The 13,522-nt window shown below is 43.4% G+C and overlaps 1 protein-coding gene across 1 annotated transcript in view; it reads left to right on the top strand.

Annotated features, from left to right (window-relative positions):
* Positions 1-13,522, top strand: part of TMC2 (transmembrane channel like 2) — an 88,716-nt gene that overhangs the window by 54,636 nt on the left and 20,558 nt on the right. Inside the window, 5 exon segments of the mRNA XM_089895422.1 lie at positions 2,095-2,242; positions 8,141-8,329; positions 9,446-9,625; positions 11,066-11,215; positions 13,171-13,299. Of these exon segments, the coding sequence (XP_089751548.1) occupies positions 2,095-2,242; positions 8,141-8,329; positions 9,446-9,625; positions 11,066-11,215; positions 13,171-13,299 (796 nt within the window).

Genomic DNA, 13,522 nt, shown 5'->3' with positions numbered 1-13,522 from the left:
CAGATTGTCATATGGGGTATAAAAGACATAGACAGGGTAATGTGGGAAGTTCTGGGAAATGGGATAGACAAGTCCTTTAGAGGAGGCTGGGCACAGCACTTTAGACAAAGCAAGAGTATGTGCAAAGGCCCTGAGGCAGCAAATATCCTACTGAGTCCCCAAAACTGTCAAAAAAAACAGTGTGGCTTGAAAGGGAACATGGTACCCTAATTAAGGAGAGGCTGGAGAAGTTTCCAAGGCCTGTTTCTGTTTTCCCCAGAGCCCAGCATCCTCAGAAAAACCCTCTGCTTCTCTGTCTAGCTGGCATGTGAGAACTGAGCTGGTGCCTACAAAGATACAATGAGGCTAAACCAGTGTATATGGCAGTGAGTAACCTTGGTGTCCTCTCCAGCCCCAACTCTACTTGTCTCTGCGGTCAGAAATGGCTTTTTAATATGTCTGTGCCTCTTAATTCATGTTCTCTGAAGAAAAACTTTGGCCCACAAACTGCCTTCTTCTAAGTCAGAGGACCCCAGTTAGCACAGGCTGTGCAGGGTGGGGACACAGTCTGTGCACAGACCTGACCACCAGGCCCACTCACCCTTCAGCAGAGCCACAAGAGAAGAACAGGGCCACTGTGTGTGCACAGGAAACAGAGCGCCCTTGAAGCCTGGCTAGAACCCCCGGAAAGCGGAAAGCGATGTGCAGGCCCAGCTGGGTTTTCTGTCTCATCGTCTCAGGGGAAAATGCTGCTGTTTACAAGAGCCTGCCTGGCACAAGACAGTGACCACTAGGTGATATGTGGCTGCCCAGCTCTATCAAACAAAAGGAAAAAAAAAAGGAGACAGGCGAGACAGGCTTGGTTTTATTCTTAGCCTTCACATTGCTATGTTTTTCCCTGCCAAATTTAAGGATATGGAATGTTTCTCTGTTGAACCAAAAAATTAGCTAAGGCAACCAGGCCCCTGGAACTGCAAATCCCAAAAGCCTGACACATCAGATAGAGTCAAAGAGGGGCAACCCCACCCCCATTGTATCTGATGGAACCCCTGCCTGGGATTCCATGGTTCCCACGGGGCTGATCTCCAGGAAGCACAAAGAGAGTGATACCAACCAGGGTTCTTGGCTTCCTTAATCAGTAGAAGTTGACTAGAGGCCAGATGAGAAATTCAGGCAAGACTTTCCTGGGGCCGCTGCTGCAGCAGTAGGGGAGCAAGTACAAACAGCAGGTTCCCTTGCTTGCTCACTGAGGGGGGGAAAGCTTGTTTCTTATATGGGGTGAAGGTAGGGGCGTGTCCAGGGGTCAGGCCAGAGGTGTGGCTTAGGTGTTTTGCCCATCCCTTAGGTGGTGTGTGCAGGCATGCTCAGTACCCTGCTTTTGCTCCCAATGCCCTGTTTTTGCTCCTGGCTCTTCAGAAATGGCAGTTGGGTTTTGTTTTTTGTTTTTTTTGTCTTTTTGTATCTTTTGGGTCCAGAATTTGCCCCAACTGAGCATGCACACAGTTATTTTTAGTCCCATATAGTTTCTTTGTATTTTGTAGCTCAAGGAGAGGTGTGTCCAGCACTGCAGCAAAGGGTCCCAGGTCCCAGACCTGTCTCAAGAGGATGAGGACAGGTAGGATGACATAGGGGGCTATCAAGGCAGGTCCAAGGTACTTTCCTCCGAGCTTGCTTAAGAAAAAGATGTGTGTATTATCTGGTTGTAGTACTAACTGCCTCAGGGCTTATTGAATTTTACATCAGAAAAATATGATTTTTATCCAAGAAAACAGATGAATTAGAAGGGGATATTCTCTGTGAGAATGAAGAGTTCTAAAACATTTGCAGGTGAGTCAAGCCGCAAGACATCAGACGTCAGGGTAGAAAACATGGTTAGTGTTTTCTGTACCCTGCAGACTCCTTGTTATGCAGTTGACACCATGTGTGCTCGCAGGGGACTCTGAATTTGGGGGGAAGGTGCTCTGGCTATCAGTAGCCTGATTCAAATCCATCTTGGCTCTTTGCCTTCACTGGATATCTGCCACCTGTGCCCAAGACTAGCTTAGGCCAGGTTTCCCTTGGGCTGACACAGTAGACACAGGGGCAGACATAACAACAGCAATGTGCACCCTACAGGATGGCCGGCAACACCCAGGGCAGCACGAACGACGGGGAGAGCGATAACTTCACATTCAGCTTCAAGATGTTCACCAGCTGGGACTACCTGATCGGGAATTCAGAGACGGCCGACAACAAATACGCCTCCATCACCATCAGCTTCAAGGTAGTCACTTCAGGGCCATTCCCACTTCCCAGGGGAACTTTGGGTCCCTCCTGTCATTGGGAGACTTCTCCCAGCTGGGGCATGGGAAATAAGATCCCTGATTAATTTGCGGTAAGAGCTTTACCAGAAGTGGGAGCATAGCTCTCAAGCCTTCAAGAAAGAATGTTCATGGCTGGTACCCACCATCTGTTTCTTAACATGGCAGAGAATCATGGAGCTGGTCCCTGGTTCTGCCTCTTTCCTCATGGAACTGCTTTCTGCTGGAGGAAGTGAAAGGACACACTTGGGGCAGCCGTTCTCAACATTTACACGTGTTTGCATGATCCAAGGAGCATTAAAAATCTTCTGGGCCCCACCCCTAGAGATTCTGGTGTAATTGGTCTGGGGTGGGGTCCTGGCATTGGTTTTTTTGTTTTGTTTTGTTTTGTTTTTTTGCGGTACGCGGGCCTCTCACTGTTGTGGCATCTCCCGTTGCGGAGCACAGGCTCAGCGGCCATGGCTCATGGGCCCAGCCGCTCCGCGGCATGTGGGATCTTCCTGGACCGGGGCACGAACCCGTGTCCCCTGCATCGGCAGGTGGACTCTCAATCACTGCGCCACCAGGGAAGCCCCTGGCATTGGTTTTTTAAAAAATCCCCCAAGAACACCCACAAAGAGTTGAGAACCCGGTTTGGGAGTGTGGGAATAAAGGAATCAATTAAGTGTACAACTCCACACTAAATTATCTATTAATTTGTTCACAAGAGAGATATGAGGTGGCCTACAGAATATAGAACGAAAACAAGCCTGAGGGTGAGCAGATGAATGAAGGCAGAAGCACTGCACATCTCACTTTTCCCTCCATGACTGTAAAAACCATTCAGAGTTCTTTTTTATTTATTTATTTATAACATCTTTATTGGAGTATAATTGCTTTACAATGGTGTGTTAGTTTCTGCTTTATAACAAAGTGAATCAGCCATACATATACATTTATCCCCATATCTCCTCCCTCTTGCCTCTCCCTCCCACCCTCCCTATCCCACCCCTCTAGGTGGTCACAAAGCACCGTACTGATCTCCCTGTGCTATGTGGCTGCTTCCCACTAGCTATTTTACATTTGGTAGTGTATATATGTCCATGCCACTCTCTCACTTCGTCTCAGCTTACTCTTCCCACTCTCCGTGTCCTCAAGTCCATTCTCTACGTCTGCGTCTTTATTCCTGTCCTGCCCCTAGGTTCATTAGAACCTTTTTTTTTTTTTTTAGATTCCATGTATATGTGTTAGCATACAGTATTTGTTTTCCTCTCTGTGACTTACTTCACTCTGTATGACAGACTCTAGGTCCATCCACCTCACTACAAATAGAGTTCTTTTTTTTAATTGAAGTATATTTGATTTACAATGTTGTGTTAAATTCTGTTGTATAGAAAAGTGATTCCGTTATACATATATATTCATTTTCATATTCTTTTCCTAGGTTACTACAAGTTATTGAATATAGTTCCCTGTGCTATACAGTAGGACCTTGTTGTTTGTCTATTTTGTATATAGTAGTTTGTATCTGCTAATCCCAAACTCCTAATTTATCCCCCCGTTTCTCCTTTAGTAACCATAAGTTTGTTTTCTATGTCTATGAGTCTGTTTCTGTTTTGTAAATAAGTTCATTTGTATCATATTTTAGATACAAAAATACCATATGGTATTTGTCTTTCTGTTTCTGCCTTACCTCACTTAGCATGATGATCTCTAGGTCCATCCATTATTTCATTCTTTTATATGGCTGGGTAATATTCCATTGTGTATGTGTGTGCGTGTGTGTACGCCACATCTTCTTTATCCATTCATCTGTCAGTGGACTCTTAGGTTGCTTCCATGTCTTGGTGCTTATAAATAGTGCTGCAATGAACATTGGGGGTGCATATATCTTTTCAAATTAGAATTTTTGTCTTTTCCAGATATATGCCCAGGAGTGGGATTGCTGGATCATGTGGTAACTCTGTTTAGTTTTACTATTCTCCACAGTGGCTGCAGTTCCCACCAACAGCATAGGAGGGTTGCCTTTTCTCCACACCCTCTCCAGCATTTATTATTTGTAGACCTTTTAATGATGGCCATTCTGACAGGTGTGAGGTGACACCTCATTGTAGTTTTGATTTGCATTTCTCTGATAATTAGCATGTTGAGCATCTTTTCATGTGCCTGGTGGCCATCTGTATGTTTTCTTAAAAACCATTCAAAGTTCTTGATAGTCCTCAAAAAAAAAGATAAAGTTATTGATAGTCCAATGCTTCTCCTGTCTGATCAGTCAGACTTTTTTACCCCAGGACCTTGCAGAGGTCAGATCTACACCGCAACGGTGCTTGGTTGTCTTGCCTTCTTCTCTCTCTTCTCTCCTGGCCCTTCTGGGAGGAGAAGTGGGCTGCTGCCCACTGATACCAATCGTTGCCTACAGAAGACAGGTACACCCACCAGGGACAGGGCTTGGGCTCAGCAACTCACTACATGGGTTTCATGAGCCCCAGAGTCAGCCTGGCAGTGGGTAGAGCAGGGAGCGGGCTCAGTTCTCCTTCTCCTTCTCCTTCTCAGCAATGCGAAGCCTGTGGTGGAGCATCCAAGGGCAGGGTAGGGGTCAACAAGGGCTTTGACCCTTCCTTCGGGACCACTAGAGAGAGACAAAGAAGGTCAATGCCTGTGAAGCACTTTGAACGTATGGGAAGGAGAAGGCTTCCCCTCTGAGTCTGTTAAAAACCACTTATATAACAGGACACATGTCATGAGAACTGTGTGCGTTAATGTATACTAACTACCCGATGAGTTAGTTGAAACTGAACCCGAACGCAATAACTGTTAATTGATTGAAAAATCTCCTTCCTTCTCCCAAGGCAATAGAAATAAAAACAAAAATAAACAAATGGCACCTAATCAAACTTACAAGCTTTTGCACAGCAATGAAAACCATAAACAAAACAAAAAGACAACCTACAGAATGGGAGAAAATATTTGCAAATGATGCAACCGACAAGGGCTGAATTTCCAAAATATACAAACAGTGCATACAACTCAACAGCAAAAAAACAAACAACCCAATCCAAAAATGGGCAGAAGACCTAAATAAACATTTCTCCAAAGAAGACATACAGATGGCCAATAGGCACATGAAAAGATGCTCAACATCACTAATTATTAGAGAAATGCAAATCAAAGCTACAATGAAGTACCACCTCACATGAGGTGGAGAAAAGGGAGAAAAGGGAACCTTCCTACACTGTTACTGGGAATGTAAGTTGGTGCAGTCACTATGAAAACAGTATGGACGTTCCTCAGAAAACTAAAAATAGAATTACCATATGAGCCAGCAATCCCACTCCTGTGCATGTATCCAGACAAAACTATAATTCAAAAAAGATCCATGCACCCCTATGTTCATAGCAGCACTATTCACAGTAGCCAAGACATGGAAACAACCTAAATGTCCATTGATAGGCGAATGGATAAAGAAGATGTGGTGCAATGGAATACTACTCAGCCATATAAAAGAACAAAATAATGCCATTTGCAGCAACATGAATGCAACTAGAGATTATCATATTAAATGAAGTAAGTCAGAAAGAGAAAGACAAACACCATATGATATCACTTACATGTGGAATCTAAAAAATGACACAAATGAACCTATCTAGGAAACAGAAAGAGACTCATGGACATAGAGAACAGACTTGTGGTTGCCAAGGGGGAGGGAGGTGGGGGAGGAATGGAGTGGGAGGTTGGGGTTAGCAGATGGACGCTTTTATATATAGAACGGATAAACAACAAGGTCCTACCATATAGCACAGAGAACTATATTCAATATCCTATGATAAACCATAATGGAAAAGAATATTTTTTAAAAAGAATGTATATATATATGTACAACTGAATCACTTTGCTGTACAGTAGTAATTAACACAACATTGTAAATCAACTACACTTCAATTAAAAAAAAATCTCCCAGGTACTTTGGTGTCCGGGAGACCTCATTTTCCATCCTGGCTCTGCCATATACTAATTGTGTCTTTCTATGAAAAACTTACTAATGCAGGATACAAGGTTAATAATAAAAAATCTATTGTATTTTTATACACTAGCAGCAAATAATTAGAAAATAATTTAATTCCATTTTCAATAAAATGACACAAAGTACAAAAAATTCCAAGGAATATAGATTTAACCAAAAAAAAAAAAAAAAAAGTGTGAGACTGCCTACACCAAAAAGTACAAAACATTGCTGAAAGGAATTAAGAAACTCTAAATAAATGGAAAAATATACCATGCCCATGGATTAGAACAGAGGTCAGCAAACTATGGCCCAGGGTCCAAATCCAGCCTGCTGCCTATTTTTGTAAATAAGATTTTATTGAGACAAAGTCATGCTCATTTATTTATATATTATCTATAGATGCTTTCATGCTACAGAGACATAGTTGAGTAGCTATGAGAGAGACCACGTGGCTTGCAAAACCAAAAATATTTGCTATCTGTTTTTTTAATAGAAAAAAACTTGGCCAGAAATTTTTTATTAAAAAAGCCAGCCCCCTGGGCTTCCCTGGTGGCGCAAGTGGTTGAGAGTCCGCCTGCCAATGCAGGGTACACAGGTTCGTGCCCCGGTCCGGGAAGATCCCACATGCTGCAGAGCAGCTGGGCCCGTGAGCCATGGCCTCTGAGCCTGCGCGTCCGGAGCCTGTGCTCCGCAACAGGAGAGGCCACAACAGTGAGAGGCCTGCGTACCGGAAAAAAAAAAAAAAAACCCAGCCCCTGGCTTAGAAGACTTGACATTGGCCGAGTCGGGTGGCATATGGGATCTTAGTTCCCTGACCAGGGATCGAACCTGCACTGCCTGCAGTGAAAGTGCGGGGAAGTCCCAGAAGACTCAGTATTTTTCAGATTCAATTCTAAATTCCTTGATCTATAGATTTCAAACAGTCCCCATTGGATACTGAAATCTCTCTGGGCATTAGTAGCGGTAACTGGTTTGTTGTTGGGATTAAGGATAATGGATGGTGAGTGTTTAGCCCCACATCTAACACACAGTAAGTATCCAGTAAATCTAAGCTTTGTCAGTACATGTACCAAAGTAGAAGTAACAAGAAAAAATGTAATATTTTAAGATTCCTTTTTTCTTCCAGTTTTATTGAGATATAATTGACATACAGCACTGTATTAGTTTAAGGTGTACAGCATAATGCTTTGACTTACATACATCATGAAATTATTACCACAATAAGTTTAGTGAACATCCATCATCTCGTATAGATACAAAATTAAAGAAATAGAAAAAAAAATTCTTCCTTGTGATGAGAACTCGGGATTTACTCTAACAACTTTCATATATAACATACAGCAGTGTTAATTATATTTAACATGTACCTTACATCCCTAGTACTTATTTATCTTGTAACTAGAAGTTTGTATCTTTTGACTGCCTTCCTCCAGTTCTCCCTCCATCCACCCCATCCCACACCCCTGGTAACCACAAATCTGATCTCTTTTTCTATAAGTTTGTTTGTTTGTTGAGTATAATTGACTTACAACACTATGTTAGTTCCTGTTATACAGCAGAGTGATATTTCTCTACAATTCAAAATGACCACCATGGTAAGTCTAGTTATAATATGTCACCCTACAAAGATATTACATAGTCATTAATTATATTTCCCACTTTGTACATTTCATACTCGTGACATTTATTTTTCACCTGGAAGTTTGTACCTCTTAATCTCCCTCACCTATTCAAAATATATTTTCTTAAAGAAAAGAATTATCCATATACCACCCCCTCTGAATTCTTTCATTTCTGGAAATATAGAAAGTAGTAATCTCAAGGAACCCAACAACAGTGGTTTCTTGTTACTATTCACACCTCATTTTCACACATCAAGGAATCAATAGTGGATGAACAAGAGAGTAACAAAGAAGAAAATGTCCATCTGACAAGATTTCTCCGTGTCCTGGCCAACTTTCTCATCATGTGCTGTTTGTGTGGAAGTGGGTACCTCATTTACTTTGTGGTGAAACGATCCCAAGAATTCTCCAAAATGCAGAATGTCAGCTGGTATGAAAGAAATGAGGTGAGGAGGGCATCTCTGCTGAAGTGAATATTTCAGGAAAATACTGAAATTACCCTGGTTCCTATGCCATTCAGCTGAATTATTGAATTCTGGACTATAGGACTAATTTTAAGAAGTGAAATTATATCGCTTATAAATCAATTGTCTAGTAATGCATGGGTGTGGTTCTGGGCTTCCTTTTCTGTTCCATTGGTCTATTTGTCTATTCTTGCACTAATAACACACTGATAAACTATGGCTTTATAGTATGTCTTGATATCTGACAGAGTGAGTTCTCTCATCAAGATCCACAATAACACACGTTAAGGTTTTATTGCGCTTGCATTGAATCCATAAATCTCTCCTGGGAATTTGACATCTGTGGTAGTTGGCCAAAATAGCTACAAATTCTTCGCATCCTTGTATCCACATTTTTTTGCAATGTGATTTTCTAGTTCCTCCCATGAAGAGGTGGAATCTGTTTCCCCATCCCTTGCTTTAGTCAGGGAAACAGTAGCAGCAATGATACAAGCAGACTTGAAAAGTGCTTGTATTTTGGAACTTGCTCTCTTGGGAACCTGAGACCCCCACCATGTGAATGATGCCCAGCTAGCCTCCTAAATGATGAGCGGCACATGGCCCAATTATCTCATCACCTGAGGTGACAGCAAATCCACCACCAGATGTGTGAATGAAGCTGACCCCAAAGGCCACACCCTGCACCACATCCCTCTACTGTTGGTTCTGTTCTGTGATCTGAGTTTCTGGTCTTCCATGCTCCTGAGATGAGGAGATTCTTACCTAGCTCACGGCTTTTACAGAACACAAAGCACTGTCCCGTATGTTAATTCATTTACTTCTCAAAGATAGTTTGCTATTTTTATCAATGCTAATAACAGCAATCGTGGTGACAACCAGTCACAGAGCAATTAGGACCTGTGGAGCATACACTGACTGCTCAGGGCTTGTTGGTGCCTTCACCAGGGTCATACAGCAGGTTGTGGAGACCCTGGGGCATTTCCAGAGGCAGAGGAGGGGGCAGACAGAAGATGGAGATGCATGGCCCTGGGGGTGCAGAGATGGTGGAGAAGCAGGTGATATTGATGACAAAACTAACCCAGCTCCCCAATTTCTCAGGTAGAAATTGTGATGTCCCTGCTTGGGATGTTTTGTCCCCCTCTGTTTGAAACCATTGCTGCCCTGGAGAATTACCACCCACGCACTGGACTGAAGTGGCAGCTGGGACGCATCTTTGCACTCTTCCTGGGAAACCTCTACACGTTTCTTTTGGCCCTGATGGATGACGTCCACCTGAAGGTGAAGACCACAAACATCCCCCCAATTCCTAGTGCCCACGAAATTTCTTTTTTAACTATAATAATTTCCTTGCACATAATTTATATTAATTTAAAATTTTTTGGAAAGGTCAGGAAAGTAAAATGAAGAAAAATATCAGATTCCTATGACCCAATTGTTAACATTTTACTTCAGTTCTTTACTGTCTTTTTCTTAGGCTTTTTCACATCACCTGCATGTCATTTGGTACCCTTAATATTTTATCTGCAGGCTTTCCCGTGCTGTTTCTTAGCTGCCGTAAATGTTTACCAGCCCAGTATGCGCCCACTGAGATGATAAGTCATGGTTGAGTTAACCTTTTATCACTGCTCACCAGGTGGTTATAGCGTACCCACCAAGCCAGGCCCTGGGGGTACAGCAGAGAGCAAGAAACGGTCCTGTTCCAGGGGAGACAGACTCATTCATCGAAGCCTGCTGGGGCAGGTGCTTCAGTGGGAGCAAGCCCCGGGCAGTGTGGCAGTACGCAGGAGGGGCTGCAAACCCCACCGTGGGGGATCTTAGCAGACCTTGGGAAAAGCAGAGGGAACAGCTCATGCACACAGGGAACTATGAGTTAGCTGAACAATAGAGTGGAGGGGAAGAAGTGAAAAGTGAAATTGGGGGAAGGGCCAGATTATGATGCTCCTCTTTCCCACACGTCCCTCCTCATGAACTTTTTCCTGAGGTTAACAGGAAGCTACTGGAAGTTTCTCAGCATGGAAGTGACTGGATCTGACCGTTGCCTACTCTCCACCTTCATTTCTTGCTTCCCTCCTACCCTAGTAAACTCCTTCACCCTCCTGAGCCTCACATTTCCTCCACGGGGCAAAATTCTCTCTTGCCTCTCTCTCCATCCTTCTCCCCATGTTTGACTAGTTGACTAATCCTCCTGCGGTTTGGCTCAGATGTCACTGCCCCCAGGAAGGGCCCTGTTGTCTGATGTGGATTTCCTCAGTCCCCAAAGAAAATTTCCCACAGCTCTTATCACTCTGGTCTGTAATTGTCTGTTCATCTCTGTCACTTACTAGACAGTGAACTTTCTGGGGAAAGCTCCGTTCACTCCTGTGTCACTCCTATTCACTCTTGTGTCACCATTGCCTTATAGGCCCAGAATAGACCCTGAATAAATTAATCTCAAAAGAACAATGAGTAACTGAATGGATGGACAAATGGATGAAGGGACAGATGAATAATAACAGAGAAGAAAACTTCCTGGAAAAGACCCAAGGACTTTAGCCAGTTGCCCGCCTCTCCTCTATAGATTGAAAGGCTGGGAGGGCATTTCTGGAGAGACCTGTTGAGGGGTAGGGCAGGGGCTAGATGGTAGGGTTGTGGCATATGCTGGCTCTATTTGTTGTTCCTGTAGAAACATTGGACCTTCCCTGGCTCCTTCCAACCCCACATCTCCATCTTCCATTCTAGCTTTCTAACGAAGAGACAATAAAGAACATCACTCACTGGACTCTGTTTCACTACTACAACTCCTCGGGTTGGAACGAGAGCGTCCCCCGGCCACCCCTACACCCTGCAGATGTGCCCCGGGGTTCTTGCTGGGAGACAGCTGTGGGCATTGTGAGTAGTTACGCTCTCCTGAAAAGATGATCCCTGTTCTCAGTTCTTCGTTGTCCCTTCTTGATGTTTCCATTTTTAAGCCACCAAAATGTCAAGCTAGCATTTCTTAGGAAAGTTCCACCTTTTCACATTATCTTCTTTTCAGTGTCCCAAACATTTCTCTCTGTGCTTCATCTAGCAGTCTAATACCACTTGGATTTATTTGGAGTTTTACTGCAGATTTCACTGAAAGCCTGAGATTCTCCACCTGGAGATCATGAATACAACTCCTAAAAGTTGTATACAAGATTTTGTGTGTATATGCATCTGTGCATTTTTCTGTAAAGAGAATTAAAGGTGTTCATTAGATTGTCAAAAATTAACAACGACCATTTCCCCTTATCCACTTTCACTACTGTTCCTGTAGCTTACACAGTGTGGACTTCAAAGGCTAGTGTTCTTTGCCTTCCTAGGCAGAAACGTGAAGTATTCACAGGGATCAGCTGCCTTCTCTTCCTCAACTCCATCTCTTTGCATGGGGTTTCTATTCACCTGCCACCCCTGAAGAATCCATGCCCATAGAGCACTGGACAACAGTGTTTTTAACGGAGGTTGATGAAGTCCCATAGAGGAGAGGGTTATATCACACACTTCATCAGACACTGCCTACAAGTCCACCAGCAGATGTTTTCCTGAGGCAGGGTTTCCTTTCCACGGGGTCCTGGGGGCTTTTTCTCCCTGCTTCCTTCACAGGAGGCTCAGACTCATGACTTCTCATCTCCTCCAGTCTAGATTCCCCCATTCTCTTCAAATCGTCCTCATCTTTAATATGTAGAGCAGCTCACATTTCTAAACCCATCACAGTGTGTAACAGAAAGTCTTCAAGTCAGTAAAACCTACCCTCTTTAGAAGACAAAAGAGAGTTCGTTACCTACATGATTCCTTTGGAATATTCTGCTATAGAATTTCTCTTTTCCTTCCTCACATCTTGGAAGGCATCTCTCTTGCCCTCCTCTCTGAAATGCCCATCACTGATTAAAACTTGTTTCCTTCTGAGTTTGTTGGTAATGATGGGTTTGAGGCGTTATGTCCTGCTCACCTATGTCCACCACCACCTTCACCCCAGGCCCCAGAGCATCACCTTGCATAGACGTGGAGACCTGATACAAGTCAGTTTGTGTTTTACTTAAGAGTAATGGTCTAAATTCTTGCTATGGAAAAACCCTGACAACCCATCATCTGTTCATCCAGCAAAAGCTTTATTAATCATCTTGGAAGACACGAAAATGGATAGAGCAGACCCTGTGTCCCCTGGGAACTCCAAGACTGTTAGATGTCTTAAAGATTGTGACGAAGTCAGGTAGATCTTTCCAACTTTTCAAAAAAAATTAATAAATTATATGTACTCTACACATCAAAGAAAACTTTGTTCCTTTGCTTTTGGCTCTTCTTCTATGTGCCTCTGTGAAAAGCCTACATTATTTTCTCTACATACCCCCCCAAAAAAAATCCAGTTAGCAGGGGTTGAAGAAAACCAGCTGCTGTCCCCAGGGACAATGGTCAGATTCAGTCTTAGCTGGGGCAGCTGGCACTTCAGAGCAGATGGGGGAAGCAAGGAGTGAGCCTTCAGATCCTACATCTATGCAATAGTGCTGATAACTACCAAATACTGGGTATTGCCAACTGCCAGGCAATTTGCATACATAATCACTAACTTTCCCAGTAACCCTGCAAGGTTAATGTATCAACTTCAAAAGGTTCAGAGACTATTCCAAAGCAATAAATTAGTAACTTGTAGAGCTGGAACCTATAGTAAGCATTTTTCAAAGCATGGGGTCTTTTATCTGCACCACCATTAATCAGAGGGTCACAAAGAAGAATAAGAGTGGGTGGGGGAGCGTTGGCATGCAGTCAGTTGGGAGAAGCAGGCATGGTCAAACCCTGACTATCCCCTTTCTCTATGTTCCTCCTTGTAGGAATTCATGAGGCTGACGGTGTCGGACATGCTGGTAACGTGTATCACCATCCTGCTGGGGGACTTCCTGCGGGCTTGCTTTGTCCGGTTCATGAACTACTGCTGGTGCTGGGACCTGGAGGCTGGATTTGTAGGTCACCACTTCATGGATGTTGTGCAGAAAGGCATTCCAATCATCCTCTCTGATACAGTCAGATGCATTCTGTGCATTTCTTTAGACGCTTAAGGACAGTCTCTACTCTGTGAAGTAGTATTTCATTTTTTCTAAGCAGGACATAAAATCCAGTAGATAAAAAGTATTTTTTGTTGTTTTTTGTTTTGCGGTACGCGGGCCTCTCACTGTTGGGGCCTCT

The sequence above is a fragment of the Delphinapterus leucas genome, chromosome 15, assembly GCF_059928025.1.
Source record: "Delphinapterus leucas isolate spDelLeu-1000000601 "Yukka" chromosome 15, BTC_Dleu_Yukka2, whole genome shotgun sequence".
Lineage (NCBI taxonomy): Eukaryota > Metazoa > Chordata > Mammalia > Artiodactyla > Monodontidae > Delphinapterus > Delphinapterus leucas.
This window is presented reverse-complemented; position numbering and strand designations above follow the sequence as displayed.